Source organism: Elaeis guineensis, chromosome 12 (assembly GCF_000442705.2).
Source record: "Elaeis guineensis isolate ETL-2024a chromosome 12, EG11, whole genome shotgun sequence".
NCBI classification, from domain to species: Eukaryota; Viridiplantae; Streptophyta; class Magnoliopsida; order Arecales; family Arecaceae; genus Elaeis; species Elaeis guineensis.
In genome coordinates, this window is record NC_026004.2 from 1,531,667 (window position 1) to 1,553,690 (window position 22,024).

General features: G+C 41.7%; 2 protein-coding genes across 4 annotated transcripts; one reads left to right on the top strand and one right to left on the bottom strand.

Moving 5' to 3' along the window:
• The first annotated feature begins 2,864 nt into the window (after positions 1-2,864).
• Positions 2,865-7,468, top strand: LOC105055719 (KIN14B-interacting protein At4g14310). Of its 2 annotated transcripts, none has more exons than XM_019853945.3 (3): positions 2,865-5,132; positions 5,575-6,147; positions 6,730-6,894. In XM_019853945.3, exons 1-3 carry the CDS (start codon positions 3,213-3,215, stop codon positions 6,742-6,744), a joined length of 2,508 nt encoding a protein of 835 aa, XP_019709504.1. In that variant the 5' UTR covers positions 2,865-3,212; the 3' UTR covers positions 6,745-6,894. The 2 variants fall into 2 exon arrangements, with proteins under 2 accessions (XP_019709504.1, XP_010935960.1); XM_010937658.4 differs by having other exon boundaries at positions 2,882-5,132; positions 5,575-6,206; positions 6,730-7,468.
• A 263-nt stretch (positions 7,469-7,731) lies between these two features.
• Positions 7,732-17,821, bottom strand: LOC105055720 (phosphate transporter PHO1-2). 2 transcript variants are annotated; one of them, XM_010937660.3, is made up of 15 exons: positions 17,485-17,821; positions 16,681-16,734; positions 16,353-16,602; positions 15,906-16,266; positions 15,632-15,680; positions 14,775-14,849; positions 13,620-13,749; positions 11,665-11,785; positions 9,873-10,122; positions 9,647-9,751; positions 9,494-9,538; positions 8,990-9,142; positions 8,489-8,770; positions 8,259-8,395; positions 7,732-8,148 (listed from the first exon to the last, which is right to left on the bottom strand). In XM_010937660.3, exons 1-15 carry the CDS (start codon positions 17,722-17,724, stop codon positions 8,058-8,060), a joined length of 2,343 nt encoding a protein of 780 aa, XP_010935962.1. In that variant the 5' UTR covers positions 17,725-17,821; the 3' UTR covers positions 7,732-8,057. The 2 variants fall into 2 exon arrangements, with proteins under 2 accessions (XP_010935962.1, XP_010935966.1); XM_010937664.3 differs by lacking the exons at positions 8,489-8,770; positions 8,990-9,142.
• Positions 17,822-22,024: the final 4,203 nt, after the last annotated feature.

Below are 22,024 nucleotides of genomic sequence, written 5' to 3' on the forward strand. Positions count from 1 at the left end.
CGATCCGATTCTTTTTTGAAATTAATAATATCAATCATGGTCAATCTATATTAAGTCACCTTGATATGATCTCTGATGATCTCAATCATGATTGCCACTTTTAAAGGATACGAAGATTCTCTCTCCACTTTCTCTCTACTTTCTCTCTCATGACCGACTTTCTTTCTCTAAGAAGGTCTATGAATCCTGTATCGAGTCATGCCTTCATCTTTTAGAGGCTCATATTGACTCTAATAAGATGATCTGAAATTGCTTTGATATCCGTACTGAATGTCAACCTCATTTGGCCATATCAAGTATTTTTCAAAATCATTATTAAAGAACCCTATTGATTGAACTTGATCTTAATTCGATCTGTGTTTCACGATTTCTTGATCAAGTTACTTGAATCTGACCCTCAGATCAAAGATCCTAAATTGCCTTGGTATCTGGATGGTCCGACACATTCGGTCAATGGTCCTCTTTACTTATGATTTAATCTTATTATATTTATGGAATAGAATTTGATAATGATTTGATATTTTAAATAGGATTAGCTGATTCTTCTAACGAAGTCCGAAGATCTAAGATGAACGAGGTAAGTAGATCCATGCTCCTTATTTATTTTTAAATGATTATATTTTTATGCAAAGAATTGCTATTAATGAAATCATAATTTTTCATAAAATAAGGATCGACATATGTGATATGAAAGAGCATGTTTTATTATGAGCATTGATTTTATGAACATGTTTTATGAAAATAGTATGATTATGAAGCATGAATTTCATTATTTTTCCATCTATGTATATGTATGCTTTAAGAAAAAGATATAAAGATTTCAAAGGCTCTCAGATGGCTATGAATGAATCCCTTCGGGAAGGTCGACATCCGGAGCTAGCATCCACACGAAACATGGCCCTGCCAGCGGGTATAAAGTTGGCACAAGAATTAAGAACTCTGTCGATTAAGAAACATGGCCCTGTTACGGGTATAATAGTGACCTTAGCACGAATATCTGTGAGCAATGTTTTGAAACATAACATGAATACATGATGAAAATGATTTACGATTCATGATTGTGAAATATACATGATTTATGCATGCATGATGAGTTTATAACTTGTTTTGTTATATGTTCTATGAAATGCTTTATTTTGTATTACCTGCTATTTTCTAAATATTACATTATCATGAAAAACTTATGCTTGATCCGATAAGGAAGTGCAAGTTCTACTTACTGGGCTAGTGTAGCTCATATTCCTTTTGTTTTCTTTTTGAACAGAGAAATAAGGTTAGGATCGGCAAAAAGAATCCAAGCTTGAAGATCGGCATAGCAAGTTGAAAAAATTTGACAACAGAAGTTTAATTTTTTTTTTATAATCATGAATTTGTAGTTATTTATGAATGTTGAGATTCAGGTTAGTACTTGCTTTTGGATTTAGATGCTCTGAACCCATATTGGTTCGATTATTTGATGAATAATAGAATTGAATCTTTTTATTTGACGGATTTTAGATGATTATGATGAATTGGCTTCGTGTTATCGTGGGTTCCATCCCTCGGTAGCATGGCCGTGTTATATCCCAGATTTGGAGCGTGACAGTATCAGTGTGGTTTCCCGGTGGCCTATGGCACTACTCATCGATCCCATGAATCTTCATAGGTTTCCCATGGATAATTTGCCCACTAAAATCTGGCACCCAAGAATTTGTCTTGCCATTGGGGGCAAGTTGTTTTCCCTTGTTATTGTCTTGTTGGCTTCTCAGGAGTTTAATATCTCATATTATATGAAATTGGTTCAATGTTGGAGACAGGATCTACAGGACTGAATTTTGGTACTGTCGTGGGGCTAATTATTAGTTGTGGTAACTCAGTTTCTGAATTGAACTTTTTTCTTTTAGAGAAATTTTGTGGAATTGCTACCAGTTATTTTTTTGTGGCACTGAACATTTGTAGATATTGTATAAAATACAAACAGTTCATGCCTATGACTGTGGTAAATAGGCTACGCTTTTGGCTTCTGCTTGAGAAGCAGAAACATTTAATTAAAAGGCTTCCACATGTCGAATTCTCTTCATTTTTTATGTTGTAACCAAGCCTTCAAATATTTTAATTAGATTATTGTATCATAATCATAGATTCCAAATCTAAATGGTGCCTTCTCCAGCTATTATAAATTTTAGAGTAAATAACACCAACCTCTCTCAACAGATTCTCATCCAATATATTCAAAATATATATTTTACTATTTAACTTTTATTTTATATATAGTATATAACTCTTTATCTTTTTTTCTTTTTTTTTTTTTTGGATCCAGTCGCTTTACAAAGTCTTTAAATAAATACAATCACTGTTACATAATACTCTGCATTTATCTTACACAAACCCAATCTTATGGGCATCAACTTTTATTTCTCCAAAATATGAAGTTTGTTTGTGGGAATTCAAAAGAAGCTCGTATCAGAGTTTCAACATCATTTTAGTATTGTTCATGATGCTATAAAAAAGCTAATGTTACCATAAATGATGCTGAAATTTATTGTTAACAACAACAAACAGCACATCAAGCATTGAAGTCGTTTGGCTGAGTTGAATAAATACTGGTCTTTGAGGAACAAAAATAGAGTAGTAGTTGATGGTCTCAGAAAAAAAAAAAACCTAGTATTGTTTTTGGTATTTGGTTTAGGTTATATGTTGTATTTTTATTGTTGACGAGGAATTGAAATCATCTGACAGGTAGAAACAAGCCTAAAATTTGAAAAATAATAGAGGAGAAATTGCGTATGTCCGTTGTATGAGAATATGTAATTACCCCAAACCCGTGAGGGATTAGTATATAATTGACTCTAAATTTTAACCGGGCATGGATCCAGATCAGTTCGTCCATCAATCAGGACCACCCATCTAGGCTTACCACACCTCCGGATGACGCCCAACCAAATAGCGTTCATCGCACCATTGGACAAACAAGCTTATAACACGTGCATAATGCACTTTCTGAAATCTCCCCGCTTTCCTCCCGGCCAAAATTCAAATTCAAATCCTGCGCATTGTTCGGCAAAAATCTCGCTCCAAGAAAACGACCAAAAAAGAACAATCCCAAATCTGCTCTTGTTCCTTCTCTTTGTCCTCCGAAAAGCCCACCTTGCTTTCACCATTCTCTTTCTCCTCTCTTCTCCCCTCCCTTCCAATCCGTGAGGAAAATGAAACCCTAACCCTAACCCTAGAGAATGTCGTCGAAGCTCAAGGAGCGAGGCGGCGGCGGGGCGAAGATCACGGCGTCGAAGCCCTGCAAAGCACTGGCGGAGTCCACGCCCAAGGAGAAAGGAAGCGCCGTCCGGCGAACCCCCATTGCCGCTGGGAAAGAGAACCCCAGAAACCTCTATGGAGGGAAGATCTCCGCCAGTCGTCCGAGACTGGTGCCGAAGCTGGTCGAGAAGCCAGCCGCCGCCGTCACCGCAGTCCGGTGGTCCACGTCGTCCCTGCTGCAAGGTAAGGACCCGATCCCGTCGGATTTTCCGAGGTTGATGTCTGACGTCCGCGGCGACCAACGCGTTTCTATGGTTTCGGGATCCGGTCGGAGGGGGAGAGCTTTAGGGAAAGATCTGGAGGCTGGGGCTGGTGGGAGGAGGAGCGTGGGTGGGATTAGGGTTTTGGAGAAGTGTCAGCAGCGGAAGGATGTCAAATCCGTCAGTGGGGTTAGGGTTTTAGAGAATCGCAGGTCTAGTGGGGTTTCAGGCTTGCAAGTGGTGAAGAATAATTCTAAGGTTTCGCACAGAAACTCAGGAAAAGCCAGTAGTATAGCTGCAAACAGAGCCACAGATTCCGGAGTTTGTACCAAGAAAGATGCTCTTGATTCAGAGTTGAATCCAGTAGATGAAAAGGGGATTAATGACGTAAGAATCACTAAAGATCAAAAAGATGGTAGTCATTTGGTAGCCTTGAAACAGAGCAAGAAAAATGAAAACAAAAGTGGTTCACTAGAGCTTTGTAAAGATAAAGTTGTCTTGGCTACAAGTCCAGAATCTATGAATGAGAGACCTTTGGGTGGTGTTCAGAATCTGGATGGTCCAAAGGACAGGAGTTCCTTGTCTTATAATGCAAAAGCTCTGGGTGGGACTGGTAAGGACGATTGTTCTGATGTTATGGTGAATCATAAGAACAAAGATTATTTGGTTTTGGACATAGAGAAAGGTGAAAGAAATGGTAGTGTTTCTTTGGATCGGAAGGTGGACGTGATGGAGAAATCATCAGATAGTATTAGGGTATTTGAGAAGATTGTTGGGGATATGAAGGGTGTTCATGTTATTAGTAAGTATCCGAGCAAGCTGCATGAGAGGTTGGCATTATTAGAAGGTAGAGTTCAAAAAATTGCCTCAGAGATTAAGCGCACAAAAGAAATGTTGGATGTTAACAACCCAGATGAATCAAAGCTGATTCTTTCTGATATTCAGGACAAGATATCTGGAATCGAGAAAGCCATGGGTCATGCAATGGATCAGACTGAAGGTCATTTGGGCCCATCTGAAATCATAAAAGTTGATAGCTTGAAAAATAAAAATGCTGTAACAGGACAATCTGGGAAGTTTGTTGATCCAAAACATTCAGCTAAAGGATTGAAACACGAAGAATTGGAGGCTAGATTCTTTCCTCATCACAAATTATTAGGGAGCCAAAGATCATCAGGTGCTTCTGGAGAACAAATATCAAACTTCTTGAAAAATAATGGGGATCGAGAGCAGCAAGAATGGTCACTTAGCCCTGTTGATGAAAATCCAGTTGCCTCGGAGCTTTTGGCTTCTGTAAACACAGAACAATCCAGTCTTGATAAAGAAAGGATCATGCTTGCTGCAGTCCAGAGAATGCGGATGGAAGGTACTTCAGTGCCAAAATGTGCTTCAAAGAAGGCAATTGGTAATTATCAGGAGGAAATTGAACATCCAGTGATTGAGAAGCTTGAGGTGTTTGATGACCAGGAGAACAAACCTGCAATGATGGTACATGTAGAGACTGAGGAAGCTTGCAGGGATCAGTTATGTGAGATAGGACACAAACCTTCAACTGCTGGATGGTTTGTTTCGGAAGGAGAAGCTGTTCTTCTAGCTCATGATGATGGATCTTGTTCTTACTATGACATTGCTAACTATGAGGTACCCAATACTTCTATTGATGACATTTCTATTCGTCCCACCAATTGATTCTGGTTTTGCTTCATGATGTTCTAAATTGTTTTCTACCTCATATCTTTCCCTTTGGTTGTTGTTTATGTATGGTATAAGCAATAATCTCTTAAACTCTTCCATATGCACTTTGCTATTTTCTAGCTATTTTTTTTTTCCCTTTTAACAAAGGCTATGTTCTATCAGTTAATAATCATAAGCTGTGGTATGTTTTATTTGTTGTTGTAGACAGTAGTGTCGAAATATGAATTTTTTTGTTACATATACACATGCATGCATTTCTATGCCCTTTTGTGTTATTTATATTTTCTAGTAGCATGCATAGGTGTGAAGTTGTGAGGCATCTATATATAAATAAGGGAGCATAATAAACATTATACTATGAAATGGTGATTCCTAGGTATCGTTGCAGGTTAAAGCTGAATATAAGCCTCCAGCAGGAGTATCCAATAACTTATGGGGTGATTGTTGGTTAATTCGTGCCTCTGGTGCAGATGGATGTTCTGGAAGGTATGTTGTTGCAGCATCAGCTGGGAATACTTTGGACTCTGGTTTTTGTTCATGGGATTTTTATACAAGAGATGTCAAAGCATTTAGGGTTGAGGATGAAACACCCAATTCTTTTGCAACGTCATCATCTAGGAGGATACTTGGCCCTCTTTCCAACATAGGTTTATTCAGAAGAAGTGCTCCATGTGCAATGCCTTCTGTGGACAGACAGCACTGGTGGTACAGGCCATGTGGACCACTCTTGATTTCCTGTGCAAGCAGGCAAAAAACTGTTTCCGCATATGATATCCGTGATGGGGATCTTGTAATGAAGTGGGAAGCGAATAATCCAGTAATGGGGATGGAATACTCCAGCCCTCTACAATGGAGAAGTAGGGGGAAGGTGATCATAGCGGGAACAGATGCCATTAGTCTCTGGGATGTGAATTCACTCAGTCCATACCCTCTGCTGTCTGTTGCTTCTGCTGGTAAAAAGGTATATTCCCTTCATATCAGTAGCACTGATGCTGAATTGGGTGGTGGGGTTCGGCAGAGGTGAGCTCCTGTATTCCTGGTTTTCTATTCTAGCCATGTGTCTGGTCATGTTCGTCATGGCATAAAAGAACTCATACCTATAAATGCATCAAGTGATCTGGCCTTTAGATTTTTCATCTTTAGATGATGAACCTGTTGAATATGTTTGTTCTTCCAGCAAATACTTGATTTTCTTTTCCCCTTTACACCTGATATTTAATACTGATTACTGAAGTACATGTTGTTTGATACTACGACCCTGTAATATCTTCAGTAAGCAAACTAAAGAAACTTCAGAATCCTTTCGGAATTTTTATCCATGATGGGTGACAAAGTAAAATGAATTAGTTCGGTTCAGTCTTATTGCCCTGAAGAACTAGTTTTAGAGATGCATGCATGAATGGTGACTAGAGATGTGCGGTGGGAATGGTATTTGGCATTACTTCTTCAGAGGAATACTGAAAGCTGTACAAGTGCTTGTTGCTGTTATTGTTACTTTATTATATTATGTTAATTAAATATGGTACTTCTTTTTCACATTCAGAGTGAGTTCATCTGAAGTGGAGGGTAATGATGGTGTCTTTTGCACACAAGAAAGCGTAAATGCGTTTGATTTCCGCCTCCCAACTGGTATTGGCCTGAAAATATGCAGGCATGGAGCAATTGGCCACTCAATCTTCTCTCATGGGGACTCCATATTTATTGGGAGCACTGAAGGACGTTCGCCGATAAAGGGTGGTCCACGCTCATGGGTGCAACGCTACTCATTGCGCATGGGGAAGATTGTTGCAACATATGACCTGCCAGAATTCAATTCCCACATTCACCATGCTTCAGTAACTCAGGTATGGGGCAACACCAATCTTGTCATGGGCATCTGTGGGATGGGATTGTTTGTGTTTGATGCCTACGAAGATGAAGGATCACAAGCCTTTAACATGGATCAGGGGAACATAAGAGTGAAAGAAACCATTGGTCCTCAAGATCTGTATTGCCCCACGTTTGATTATTTGGGATCACGGGCTCTTGTTATATCAAGAGACCGCCCTGCTTTTTGGAGGTATTTATTGTAGCTCTATATATATGTCCACAAAAAAACTTGCTGGCCTGTAATATTATTCAGTAACATTGCTTTGTCTTATGTAATTATGTGTTGATGTGAGTATCTTGCTTTTAATTATATAGTTGTAGAAATATGTAATCAAGATATTCTTTGTCAAGGTTGTAAGCATAGAGCATATATGATGTAGCAATTGCAATTTGCAAGTTACCGCTCTCAAGCTCCATCGTATTTCTGATGCTCTTCTGGATTTTGCCGTGATGATTTATGATAAATAATCTTACAACCCAATCATAATCATTCGTGTGTGTGTGTGTGTGTGTGTGTGTGTGTATATAAAAGTATGTATGTACATATACATGATCGTAACCATGTATGTAGCAATGATAAGTATGTATGTATATGTACATATATGTATGTGGCAATGATAAGGTGCCGCATTAGCTGAGTTACTTATTTCAATTACTCTTATCAGAATATGGCATGTGGAGTAGTGGATGCGACCATGGAAACAATCGCAACCAAAATTATATGTGCAATGCTGATCTTCGTGGCTCGTGCTGCAGTACATGATGTTGTTCAGCAAAAGCTTAGTATAATCATTTGATTTTGGCCCGTGTTCTTTGGAGACTTTTCAACAATTAGACTGAAATCTATTCAAATAAAAATTCATTTCCACATAGCACTAGACAAATGCATATGCTAATCTTGATCTCTTTTCCCCTTCTCATTAATTTGTTCAAACACCAATATGTTCCTCGTCGCGTACGTGCTGTTGAATAATGACCTCATATAAGTAGAGCAACTTCCTCTCATCCATCCGAATCCAACTCGCGGAATGGTAGAGGGACGGTCTTCACTGCCCTGAACTTGCCCACATTGTTCAGGTGCTCATTCTCCAACCTTGTAACAATAATTGAACCAAAGATCAGAACACGTACGTTTCAGCTCAGATATATAATTACCAGATTAATCTTATATCCAGAATCCATGATGAATAGTAGATTAATTACCTGTAAAAATTCCAGTGTCCACGTCGAATGATCTCCACTGAAGCTAACAAGAAATCAGCCAACCGGTTCTCAACCTGCCCCAGGTTAAGGCGCATCACGCTTTCTACCCATGCAAGTCTAAGTACGAAATTCAGTGCCTGCATTGCCAAACAGTACTTAGAAAACATTGTTAGAGTGGGATGACCTTTTGTTCTGATGAGCGTACAAGCAAGCAAGATTATGACACTTACAATGGAGACATAATAGATGCACTTGTTCTTTAAAATGAGCTCATCCCTTAGCCATGGGTTCTGCGAGTTTGGATCGAGAAGACCCCAATCCTTAACAAAGTCCCAGTACAGCTGATAGAAGGTAGCAGCAGTGGAAGAGATGATGACAAGAGCCAGCCACGGTGGAGTAGGTTCCATTGCATACTTCCACCTGGCAGCCGCTGCAAGCATGGCCGACACATACTTCCCAGCATTTGCCAAGTGGTTGGCATCGTATCCCTCTTCGATGTATCTCCTGGCACACTAGGGGACGTGGTCCCATGCCAAGTGTCAACTGCCTAATTGGCTACAGCAATAGATTGACGTACAAAAACTGGTGCTACATGCGATACCAATGCATGCATGTTCACAAGGACTCAAGTCTTGAATTGGAGAATAAAATATATAGAAAGAAATAGTTGTTATTTCAAGATTAGGACGACGGAAGATCTAAAGAGTAGAACCTATTAGAGCATTAAATACCTGCATGGCGCGCCAGTAGTAAGGAAGGAAAGAGATGACATAAGCCAACAGCTTGTACTGATGGCTACGGGTGCAGGTCTCGTAAGGATGTGTTCTAAAGCCTCCCGCCATGAAGTAGCATGCTGTGAACTCCATGTGCCTTAGAAGCGGGATCTGTTATAGGTTACAGCAAGTAATTGGTTTGAGAAACTGCACACCGAAGTAAGCCACTAGACTGTGGCTGATGGTGGGTCTTTCCTTTTTTCTTGTTTATTCCTTTGCCCCCTTCCTCTCTATGCTCCTACTTCACTCTGTTTATTATTATTATTATTATTATTATTCTTCCCACTTTTCACTCTGTAAATATCTGATTACCGAATAAATACTGGGTGGCTATGTGCCTCCCTTGAACCTCCAAAAAAAAAAAAAGAAAAGAAAGAAACTGCACACTGAAGCAACAAAATTGTGTAACATCAAGTATAATTAGTGTCAGTATGATCTTTACATAGAAAGGAATTCATTCACCTGGCTGGTTAGCTGGTCAGCCATGAAGAAATCCACCATCAACACCTGCGGTGCATCACAACCATCAGAAGAGCGCTTAGGCACCATCATGAATCATGTGATATACAGGATGACAACAAAAAGGCAAAAGAATAACAAAGAGATGATGCTTACTTTGTAAAATGGTGAGAACATGATGTTGCGGATCACTCGCAGGAAGCAGTAGCGAGTTGGGCGGTAGAATATATCAAATGGGAAGACTAGTAATCCTAAAAACAGCTGAAAAGAAAAGTGGAAGTTACAAATAATGAGGTAGATTGTTCAGGTAGTCAATAAGAGTGCACTTCAGCTGGAACATTTTCTGTGGCATCGTATATGGTTGGGGTTGCAGATTTGTTACCAATAAGAGAACTGCCGGTATGGACTTGACATGCTGTAGGGAGACCCCAGCAGACCGAAGCAGTAAGTGGATGACCATAGCCCCTACAACTGTGGTCATGAAGGAGGTACAGATGAGGAAAGCGTCCCTGTGCTTGAGAGCACTGCTTGGATTGAACTCAAATATAAAGTTGTGGTTTATTCTGGTGCTTCTCCACATGAATATGTTGCATCCATACAAGAAAATATGCAAGCTAAGAAGCGCAAACGTACTGCAAAAGCCAATAACCAGCATGATTTAGTTTCAACCGAAGCCTTCATGATCACAGATGCATGCAGTTACTGATTTTATTACATCTATAATTGTCTAGGTGAAACCACATATAGATAAAGAAGCATAATTATCCAATTTGATGTATGTATATATGCTTGTTAAAATATTATTTTTATCCCTTATGATTGACTTAGGTTCCCAGATACAAGGCAGATTTTTGTATACTTGACCAATACCGCTGCTGTTTTTGTCAGAATGCTAGATAAGCATCATGAAGCTGATGTGTCCATGTTTCCATTTCCAAAAAAGAAAAATCATTCTATCGTAGGATTATCGAGGAATGGTGACAGGCAAACTTAACAATAGCAGAAAACTGGATATATTCGATTAATATTCTTTCAACCGATTCTTGGTCGTTAATTTGCAATATAACTTGAAGAGAAAAGTGGGAACCGAGTGGTGGAAGTGGGTGTATCATGATTAAACTTGATCGATACTGTATTTCTATAGATTCTTGCTCATGATTTCAGTGGAATTTGGGTCACTTGCAAAACAGAGGCTCATATTTAGCTGACCATCATCCGCTAGTGGGCTATCATGAGAGCGTGTCTGTCGTGATGGTGGAAGAATGAGAATTAAAAACAAGGACTTCACTCAAGAAAGACAATTTAAAACTAGGACAGGATGTGCTAGTTTTTTTAACCATTTAATGGCCTATATTGATATGCGCTACGATACACACGTGCAGGCACACGATAATCTACTGGATATTTAGACACTGCATATTATCCTGGAACGGAGAAGACTACATCTTATTTTATCAGTAGGCAACCTAGGAGAAACAATAGAGTTAATTTAATCATTTGATTTATGAATTCTCAAATTCATGCACAGATGATGTGAGGCACATAAAATGTTACAAAAAGAAAATCCAAGTCTGTAAATGAAAAAAATTGATGCTGAGTTTAATTTATCCTCCTATCATGAGAATTAACCGGAAAACTTGTTCTAGCAAACATCATCACCAACCCAAATTGAACTCTAATTTGGAACGGAAGTCAAAGTTCATCACTTGATTTCCTCTAACAATTCCAAGATATATTGCATACCTTATTTTGTGGTCAAACAGAAACCAAGCACAATATAGTCTAACTTGCTGTCAGATACCGATGATGCTCGCCGTGTTGCTTATGAAATGTTATCCAATGCCAGAACTAAACGGTTTCCTTACAGGCTCTTTTTTCTTTTCGGTGGGGTATCTTCGCTCTTAATAGATACCGTATTATTTTCTAGTGAAATCCTTTCTGATAATGATAATGGAGAAACACTTCTCAAAAAAAGAACAAAAATGACAGTGGAGAAACAACCGAGTAAAGAAGAGATGCAAGACTTCACCACAAAAAAAAAAAAAAAAAAAAAAAAAAAAAAAAAAAAAAAAAAAAAAAAAAAACGAAAAGAAAAGAAGAAGAAGTGATGCAAGGGCTTTGTAATATAGAAATCTTGTACGAAAGGAGAAGCCAACCGTATGGTCCCCGAGTACCTGAAAATAGGGTAGATGGTTTCCACGTAACCAGGTTCGGTTGTGGAAGAGAAGATGCCACACGAGTGAGCCAAGATGGCGTACACACTGAACAAAGTTACAAAGCTACCTGTAAACAAACCTGCAACAGAAAAACACGTCACGGACATGAGGGAAAAGGAAAGTATAAGATGCGAGGAAGGGTATCTTACAATGGCATCTAAGTAGAGACAAAACGAGAAGAGAAACTTTACCACACAGTATATCCATTTATTCTTGAAATTTTCTCGGCCGATAATAAATCTTATATGAATATATCTAGGAAAATGAGCAAAATCCGACCGGTGCCGTAGCGTAGGTCAGAGAACGTACGGGACACAGGTCCCTCGGCAGCCAGAAGAAACCCTCGATATCTTCCGACTCTATGAGAGATCTGAGTCCTAGCTCCTCCAGAATTTCATCGAGAAGCCACCGGCTCCATGATTTCTGGAATCTTCTGCGGACAGGAAAAAAGGTGGAAATTTGGTGTTCCTTGCTTCTGATCTAATATATTTCAGCCATCTCTAGGATAATTCCTCTGCCCCCGCTTCCTTTTCTTCTCGATCATTGTTCAGATTCACGTTTCTATGCGTAATTCAGCCATTCCATTAGTTTTAGATTAGATTTTGCGTTATTTTACCAGATTTGCGTGGAAACTTGAGGAAAGATTGAATCTTGGTGAGTAATTTGTCGTGGGGTAGGTCTGATTCCTTAGGGAACGAAATTAGTGTGGGAAAATTGTTATAAATTGCGATCTTTTTGATGGTTGGGAGGGTGCTGATGGTGAGAGACATGGTAGATCTCCATTAAAGATGGCAGAACTGAACTTTTGGTCGTTAACATTTCAATTTTCGTCACATAATCTTCATGCGAAGTTGGATGATCGGGGCATGAGTCGGTCGTGGATACCTAAACTTCAAACTCTCTTTTCTTCTTATCCATATTTTACGCTGCAAAAAGTGGCACAAGCCTTATCATCTATTTCGGACCTTTGTGAAGCAAATTCTGATTTCTTGGTACGTTAGTTTAGCAAGAAATTATTCATTGGACCGGCTCCAGTAAATCAGTCCAATCGACATGTACAGGCACAGAGAAAAAACAATAAAGGGGAGAAAATGAAGTGCCACGTGGCCGTGGGGATGGTAACGTGTGCGTTGTGTTTTGCGGTTGGACTGGTCCACTGGAGCGTCCAACGCACTTTGACGAAGGGTAGCGTTCACGTAACGTGCAGTGCCACGTGGCCGTGGGAATAATAATGTGAAAGGACATGCGATGCGTCTCAAAAACTAATTAGCCTGCTTCCGCGTTGTGGTTGAGCATCACGAGTGGGGCTGAGACGGCGCGTCTCACTCGCCAGATAAGAGTCAGGAAGCCGGCCCACTGAAGGGATAGTTGGCAGCGTCGTCTTTTTTTTTTTGCCAAATGCATATCGTAAATCACTTTCTTACAACTGTCAGGTAATTTTTGTCAGAATGGCTCATGATTTTTATCTTTTAGCATATGAAATTTCATATACAATTTCAGTCAACGTATTTGGGTAATGAAATGCAAGGTATCATTGAATGATAATTCCTTTTTGTTATTAATAGAACGTGACTATGCTGATAGCACGTACAAGGTCTAAACTGTTTCATGCACATATGCGAATAATGCACAATGCCATGCAAACTTAGCAAAATGATGCCAATTAATCATGTCATACTGATAGGATTTGTGCTTTTAATTTAATTAAAGCTGCTGCTAATATTACTGCTATTTATCTATCTTGTATACCAGTGCCAATATTCTCTTCAAATATTGATTGTAATATAAACAATGACCCTAATTTTTTAAATATTCTAAATCAATAAATCTGGGATAAGTATCTCATTTTCTCCATTATTTCTCCAAAAAGATGATAATATAAACAATAAACAAACGTGGCAACGGAAGCATACCTACGAAAAAGGTGATCATATGGGAGTCGTTGGGCTTGTGAGGCTTGAGGAACTTCATTGCCTTTTTCTTATCATTGCTGGCAAAGTGCTCGATGAAAATGGTTTCCACCTCGTCAGCCAGCTTTACCATCTATTCCAAAATTTTACTTACTTTTTATTAGTGAATTCATCTATGTATAGTGTAAACAATAACAGCCGGAACACCATGAAAACAAACCAAAGTTATTAGTTATTAATAATAATTTTTTTTAAAAAAATTATATATAAATAGCATGTCATTCAAGAGACGGATGGTCATCAAATAATATTCATCATATATTATATGGTATGTGCTTATTGACTATTGATCGATCTCTTAATGGCAGACATCCATGATCTACAATACTCTGTGATGCTGCAAGCACACAACACAAGATCTGAGCTCTATTAAGTAAGTCAAGATCTACCTTACAACAGCATCCATCTAGGAGAAAATGGCTTCTTTACCACGTTATGATTTCATTTTTTTATTTCCTGCTGCATGCGGTGAGCCTTTTATGAAACCTAGCTAGAGAGTAAGCCATATAGATATGACCAGATAAATAGATTGCACTAGGATACTAAATAAGTAATCATTGCTAGATAACTTTAATCATTTCTTAATAATTAGCTAATTAGTGAATAAAATTATTGGCTGTCTGGTTGGTACTCTTTACTCAGTTAAAGTCATCTTACAAAAAGTTAAGGAATGGCAAGAAACAAAAGGGTAAAAATGCCGTCCAAAGGATAAAAATGATGGAGAAAATGGAGGCTAGAAGGTAGCCAAATTAAGTTATTTCACCAAATCACAAAATAACTTTAAACTGGTTAACTATCTTTTTGATCCACGAAATGGACAAGGTTATTCATGCCTTTTAATTATATGGTTTTTGTCCGGTTGACTGGATAACCTTATATAATTATCCATCCTCTAACCAGCATCCAAACAGAGTCTTAAGTACTAGAACAGATTGATAGGTAGGTGAGCTTCTGGTACAGAAAGGAAGAAAATAATGAAAGCTAAACTAGCAATAAAAAGGCGTGAATGATGGGTGGGTGAGCTTGAAGTAAGAAAACAATGAAAGATAAACTAGAAAATTGAGGAAAAAGAAAATACATGAATGGATGCCCGCATACCTTATCAGAGCTGACAAAGTGCGATCTCTTTACCTTCTTTAAGAACCACTCTGACGCTTCTTTCTGATTCGTTACCTTTACGTCACAAGTAGCTGAATTCAGTTCCGATACAAACAGTTTGCCAGCAATACAAACAAACCAAAGAAGTGCTGGCTAATACCTAACAAATCAAAATAAAGCAAAAATATATATATAAAACAAGGAAATCTCCATCTCGCTGTCCCTGCCGATGCTTTTTGCCTCACCTACAAGCTTGTCTGTTTCTATCATTTGTATTGAATAACTCGATCATTTCATGCCTCTCATGACGGGCAATCTATCCATGACACGCTCCCTTCTCTCACTGGTTTGGCCGACAGGGATAGCGTATAGCGCGTCTCCCGCTAATATATCATATCCCACATGATATGAATCTTAGCGAGGTACATATATCCGCAGCTGATTTGCTCGGTAGGGTATCTGCTGTCCTCTCTGTCGGCATGGGACCTACGTTTCAACAGACTAAAACACCCTCTTCCTAGGATTCGAGGATAAGCCTTTTCAATGGCGTGTGATCGGAACGTGGTCTCGTACGTATAGCTCCTATTTCATCAACTGATACGTTATCCATTCCCTTGCCGAGTGGTCCAAGGAACCTTGCTCCCTCATTTTAAACCGATCGAACCATCGATCGGTGTTATCGTCATCCCCCAGTGTTTTTTGATTCTGCTACCAATGAGGCGATCAAATTTGAGCCCATGGAGCGTCTCGGTCCAAATTATGAATCTAGACCCTTTTCATTCCTTTAATTGATTATAATTCCTGTATACTATAATGGTTTCATGGTTTTCCCTTGCTGGGGACCGTCATGTTCTTACCTTGTCAAATTTCTTCAGTATCTTGCTGAAGGCCATCATATTCAACGAGCTGCCACAAAAATAGAGAATCAAAGCGATGGAAGCAAATAAAAAAACTAAAATTAAATTAACAATAAAGAATAGAGAGAATACAAAAAGATAACATGGTCAATCGGTTCGACATGCGGGCGAGGCGGTGGTCAGTGCAGAATAGTAGAAAATGACCAATTTACCCCACAAAACCACAAATGAAAAGCATTACGACATGGGCAAATCAGTCTTTTGGTGTACGGACCTGTAAGTCCTGAGGAGTCCCAGTCCTCGGTACAGCTCGACGAAGGCCACTCGGATCATCTTCTCGGCGCACTGGATCTTCTTCCGGTTGATTTGATCTCCGCCGCCCGATCCGTCCTTCCGTGCGCTATTCACGAGGTCCTCCCAAATGCTCGAGGTGACGGCCGAGATTGTTCGCCCCGGGGTCGTCGCTGGAATGTCGATCCTCATTGCCGCCGCCCTCGGCTTCCCGCCCTTCTTCGCCTTGGTCCGCGCCGACCCGACGAAGTTCACCCCGTTCCTCTCCAGCGCCGCGATCACCTCGCCCGCCACCGGCGAGTCCCCCGACGACGGCGGCGCCGGATCCGTCTCCGCTTCGCTCTCTGCCAACACCACCACATCATCAGAAACCATAGGTCACCCATCCGATCAAGGGAACTATTTAATCCACGGTGATTATGATTCCCACCGGAGAAGGAGGAGAGGGAGATGAGACGCGGACAGGCGCCGCTGGTGGTGGAGGTTGGGGAGGCCGGAGAGGAGGAGCTGCGGTGGCGGAGGCGGCGGCGGTCGTGGAGGATGATCTGCCTGAGGTCCACGAGGATCTGGAGCTGCTTTCTGAGAATCTCGCCTCGCTCGCAAAACTCGTTCTCCTTGATCTGGTGGAAATTCTCCACCTTATCGAGCTCTTCGTCCAATTTCTCGAGAAACTCCTTGACCTTTATTCATTGATTTGTGTACATTTAAATATTTCTTGAATCAAAAAGTAATTATATCGTGGACATATTAGGGACTACCTCGTCTTCTCTTGATCGAACGAGTTCCATCTCGTACAAATTCTCCTCGTCCGTCTGCAAAGACAAATGACTTATTAAACAAATAAACGCTAAAACAATTAATAACGAGAGCAGGTTGCACGTCTCAGCCGGCAGACTAGAAGTAAGAGGTTTTTTTAAAAAGAATAAAGATTTTGTTCGAACGAATCCAAAATAGGAACCAGCAATTGGACGGTCTGGATTGACGAATCACCACCATCATGGAGGGGACCAGGCTAATTATCTAACGATGTTCCGCGATATATTTGACGAGAAAGGAGAAGGGCACGATATTTTTTCCCCTTCCGGAGATGAGAAATTGTCATCACGATAGTCTCACAAGCGCAAAAAGTAAGGAAAACCAAATGCTGTCGATGTTATCGGGGGAAAAGAAAAGAAAAGGCTTCTACCGCTTCTAAACTGATCGCAGATAGAGCGGGAAAAGAGACGAATGGCGAGGCCGTGTCACGGAGAACATGACGGAACTCCCTGCGCGGTCACGCCTCCTAACGGTTCCGACGGACTTCACTCGCCCGAATAGCGACTGAGCGTTTCGTCGTTTTCGTTCCCGAATCTTGACAAACCCAAAAAACTTGTACAAAAATTCCCCAAAAAATAACGGAAAAGCGTAACGAAATCTCCGGAAACTTCGTCGGAAAGAAATATACCGAAAATAAAAAAAAATCTTGCTTCATTTCAGATGAAAAAAAAAAAAAATCGAAACACTATCAGCGAAATCGGAGCCGAACGGATCGGAGCTGTGGGAGGGATCGTCGGCTCTAGCACCTGGAGGTGTTGATTTCGGAGGGCGGAGAAACGGGAGGCGAGGGCGCGGAGGGGACTAAGAAGAGAGAAGCCGCAGTAGGGATGGGCGACGGCATCGCCGCCATCGGAGTGGGACGGGGAGGAGCGGAGGAGGCCGAGCTTGATCTTCTTAACGTGCTTCTTGAGCTGCCGGTAGTTGACGAAGGCGTCCTTCCACTCCGGGATCAGCTCGGCCTCCAGCTCCCTCGAAAACTTCACCATTTCCTTCCCCGACCTCTATATCTCTCTCCCCCCTATTTCTTGACATATATGCTGGCTCCGATGTATGGATACTGGGGGGAGAGAAAAAATGGGGGGCTCAAGGGGGGACGACGAGAGGAAGAGAGGTGCAGGGATTATATATAGACACACAAAGCGCGACGAGGAGGGATCAGGTCCAGTGGATCAGTCCAAATACGGGGCACGTGTACGGTGGATAACGGGATGGATTCTCACTCGATCTTGAAGTGTTTACATACAAGGGCGGGGTCCTGGTGGTTAATGTGGCGAGGGGGTTTGGAAAATTTTTTTTTAATATTTATTTAACATAATTACAAGAGAATGAAAAGAAATTTGAAAGAAAAATTATCATTCTCTTTCGGTTTGTATTATTTTTTTCTTTTGAATATATACTGCATCAATCAAAATGAACCTAGTCAAATGAGAATGAAATCGCCCAATTGCTTGTCAGGATATTTTTTGGATGCAAATATTTACTGAATTAATCAGCACGTGGGCACATGCATGAAAAAAAATAAATAAATAAAAGAAAATATAATAATTATTATTTTATATATTAAGATGATAATTTGTCAACTTATTTAGCTAACATATTTTGAATATAAATTAAGAATATTAAATAGTATAAAAGTAATTTAAATTAAATTTATATTTATATTAACTTTAACCAGAGTTATGCCATCCAATTTAGCACTTGATGAATTGATAAAGAAGACAAAGCGCCATCCAACAAAGAAGATGGAAAATAAAAACCCATAATAGTATTTTGTGTTAGTTTTAGACTCGAAAGAAAAATTATATATCAAAATAAAGAAGTCATAAAGCATTATCAAACAAAGAAGGTGGGAAATAAAAACTTAAAGCAATATTTCATTCTTCTTTTCCCCAATGTCCAATCATATATATTCCTATCTCCCTTTTCTTAGCCCACTATGTTCCTTTAGGTTTAAACCAGTGAAAAAATAAGTTCCTTAAACACATATTTATTAAAAAAATAAGAGGGAAGAAGGTGCAATCAATGTGCAATAAGAGAAAAAAGAACATTAAAATTTTTATATTTTTTAAAAAGGGGTTATCTGATCTCTGACATATGCATGAAAGCCATGCATGGTTGAACTCTTGACTTAAAGCTGATTTCTAATGATCTTTTTCTTTTTTTATATTTATAAAAAAATGAAACCTTATGAGCTTGCCCCCTCTCTCTCTTCTCCCCTTCTCTTCAACTAAAAAGGAACAAAAAGAAAAAGAAAATGAAACTCATGAACCTCACTTCATGCAAAAGCCTTTGATCCATGTCTTATGGCCACTCGAGAAATCACAACAGTCCATATTTTCTGTTACTTGCATCATATGCGCCAAACACCTGCGTAAAAATTGTTAGTTATAGCATGCACTTTTTTCTTTCTTTTCTTCCCCTTATATTAAAGATATAGCATTCATCTTAAATATGGTTTTATTTTGCAGAGAGGTCACAACGTGGAAATAAAAATGGAATCTCTTTTATTAATTCCCAGATTTTATTTAAGAGAAACTGCTGTGATTTTTTTTTTTTTTTGAAAAAACATTTTTAGCAACAAGCTATCTGAATATTTAAGGGAAGCGACTCTAAGATATAACCACCAAATTTGAAAGGTTATATACAGCTAAAAACAACTCTGTGATGTTCAGTAGACAGTGTCATCCACAATATGCCTGATGAGGGAGGAGGAAGCACCACCCACCTCATTGGGATCAAGTAAACATAGACTAGACTGCCAGAATGGTAGCAACTCTACCAGCAGCTGGCCTCAAGACAGATGAACACAATTAGGCAGAAGTCTGTTGCATTAGATAAAGAGCTTAAAGCTCTCATAATCAAAGCGAACTTCTCTTTACCATTTTCTGGGATAAGCGCTTCGGAGGACTTTCAAAGGAGGATAGATCACAAATGTGAGAGACAATCCAGATACTCCAAGAAGTAGCCAAGACCACTTGGTCTCAGCATGCTCTGGATTTAGGCATCGTTAGCATGGTATATTAAACCAAGATGAGCTTTCAAGACTGCCATCCTTAATTGTATCAAAGTGACGTCTAAAGGCCAATTAAGACAGTGCCCGCGTGAATGCTTCCGCTGCCACTGCATCAAACATTCTAACCACCGTTCGTTTCAGGAAATGCTCGGTGTGTCAGTGGGATCTTAATTAAACTGTTTTTCGGTAGCTGGACACAGTGTGGAACACCAACGCTGATGAATAAACTAATAATCAGTGGGATCTGCTGCTGATGCAACGTGGAACCGAGTTGTTGGGGGATACCGACCGGCCCCGCTCGCATCGATTTATAATCGGACATACCCGACCGACCGACCGACCGACCTCGCTTGGGCCGACTGAACCAGGGGGTCTGATGACCGACTCCCGAATCTCCACCCGACGCCGCAAAGAGGGCCACCGACCTAAGGTCGGTCGATTCCTCCGATCGCCGTACAGCCGCCAGAGCCTGTCAGTCCTGACAGCAACATGCGGCACTGCCACCTGAAGGCCTCATCCCGCCTACGGCATTGTCAACCATAATGATTTGACAGCCCCACGACGATGTGACACTTTCACGACGACTCTGACAGTCTACAGTGAGTTGACAATTCCTCAATTGTCCGCGCCATTAATGACGGCGCCATACCCGCCCCACTATAAATATCGGGGAAGGCAACAATGCAGAGGGACGAAAAAAACGACAGGCTTGCTCCCCTTCTCTCTCTTTCTCTCTCTCGTTTGAGCTCTCTGTCTTCATTTCACTGTTGCCCAGTCACCTCTCTGACTTGACCGTCGGAGGGTCCCCGCCGGAGCCACCTCCGGTCTGTGTAGACTTCCTTTTTTGCAGGCGCTCGTTCCCGGCGATCAGGCGACGAGGGGATTGGCCGCAACAGATTGACGCGCCAGGAAGGGGGACTTGCAGCAGAAGGTGCTGATGACAAAGACAAGGGCTCAGCGCTCGAGGATCACTGGGTCGGCGAGGCGATCTTCCCGCCGGGAGGAGACCTCTCCGCCGCCTTCCGCGGCGGAACCCAGTTCCCCACACCCCGCGGTCACCACGGAGGCGCAGATCGCAGCGATCGTACGGCAGATGACCGTGCTGACGGATGCGGTCAGGAGCCTCCAGCAACAACCGGCCCGGCTGCCGCCATCACCGGTCGGGCAGCCGGCGGCGCGTCCGATGCCCTCCAGGAGCAGCCGCCGACGCCCGCACCGATCTCCGTCGTCTCCGCGGGAGCACCTACCACAGCGCCCCCATGGAGAGGAGGAGGCGCGGCCGTGGTGCGATACCCATCGGTCCCAACAACTTTCTTCCTCCCAGCTGGAATGGGCAAGGAAGGAGAAGCGACCGCGAACGCCGTCCGCCTCCCTCTCGGAGTCTTCCGGAGACTCCACCCCTGGGTCTTCCAGCACCGGCGGACGGACGACTACGAGCGCAGGTTCGAGGAAATCGACCGTCGGCTTGCGCAGTTGCAGGTGGACGGGCAGAAGTCTTCAAACGACGTCGACTTCCAGACCGCCCAACCTCTTTCCCGACTCATTCTTGATGAACCGATCTCCAATCGGTTCAAGATGCCGCATGTGGAGCCCTACGACGGCTCCACCGACCCAATCGACCACCTGAAGAGCTATAAAGCTCTCATGACGATTCAGGGGGCAACCGACGCTCTCTTTTGCATCGGCTTCCCCGCCACGCTCCGCAAAGCTGCCAGGGTCTGGTACTCCGATCTCCGATCGAGAAGTATCCACTCCTTTGGACAGTTCGAACACTCTTTCGTGGCCCACTTCAGCACCAGCCGGAAGCCGCCGCGAACGTCGGACAGCCTTTTCTCCCTCAAACAGGGAGAAAACGAGATGCTCCGATACTTCGTGGCGTGATTTAATACGGCCACGCTCGAGGTCCGGGACCTCAACGAAGACATGGCCATCTCGGCCATGAAACGGGGGTTGAAGGCGTCCCGTTTTACTTACTCCCTGGATAAGACCCTCCCCCGGACATACGCTGAGCTGCTGGAGCGCGCGTACAAGTACATGCGCGCGGATGAAGGAGCTTTCGATCGACGCTTGGTCGAACCCAGAGGCCTGAGGGAGAAGCGGAGAAAGGGTCGGGAACCCGCTGCGCCCGACCGGCCCCTGACCGACAATCGGGCCTCGCCTCCACGACGGGACCAGAGGTCGCCCCGCCGGCGGAGCCCGAAGCTGACACACCCCAGGTACGATTCTTACACTCCCCTCTCTGCCCCTCGTGCGCAGATTTTGATGGAAATTGA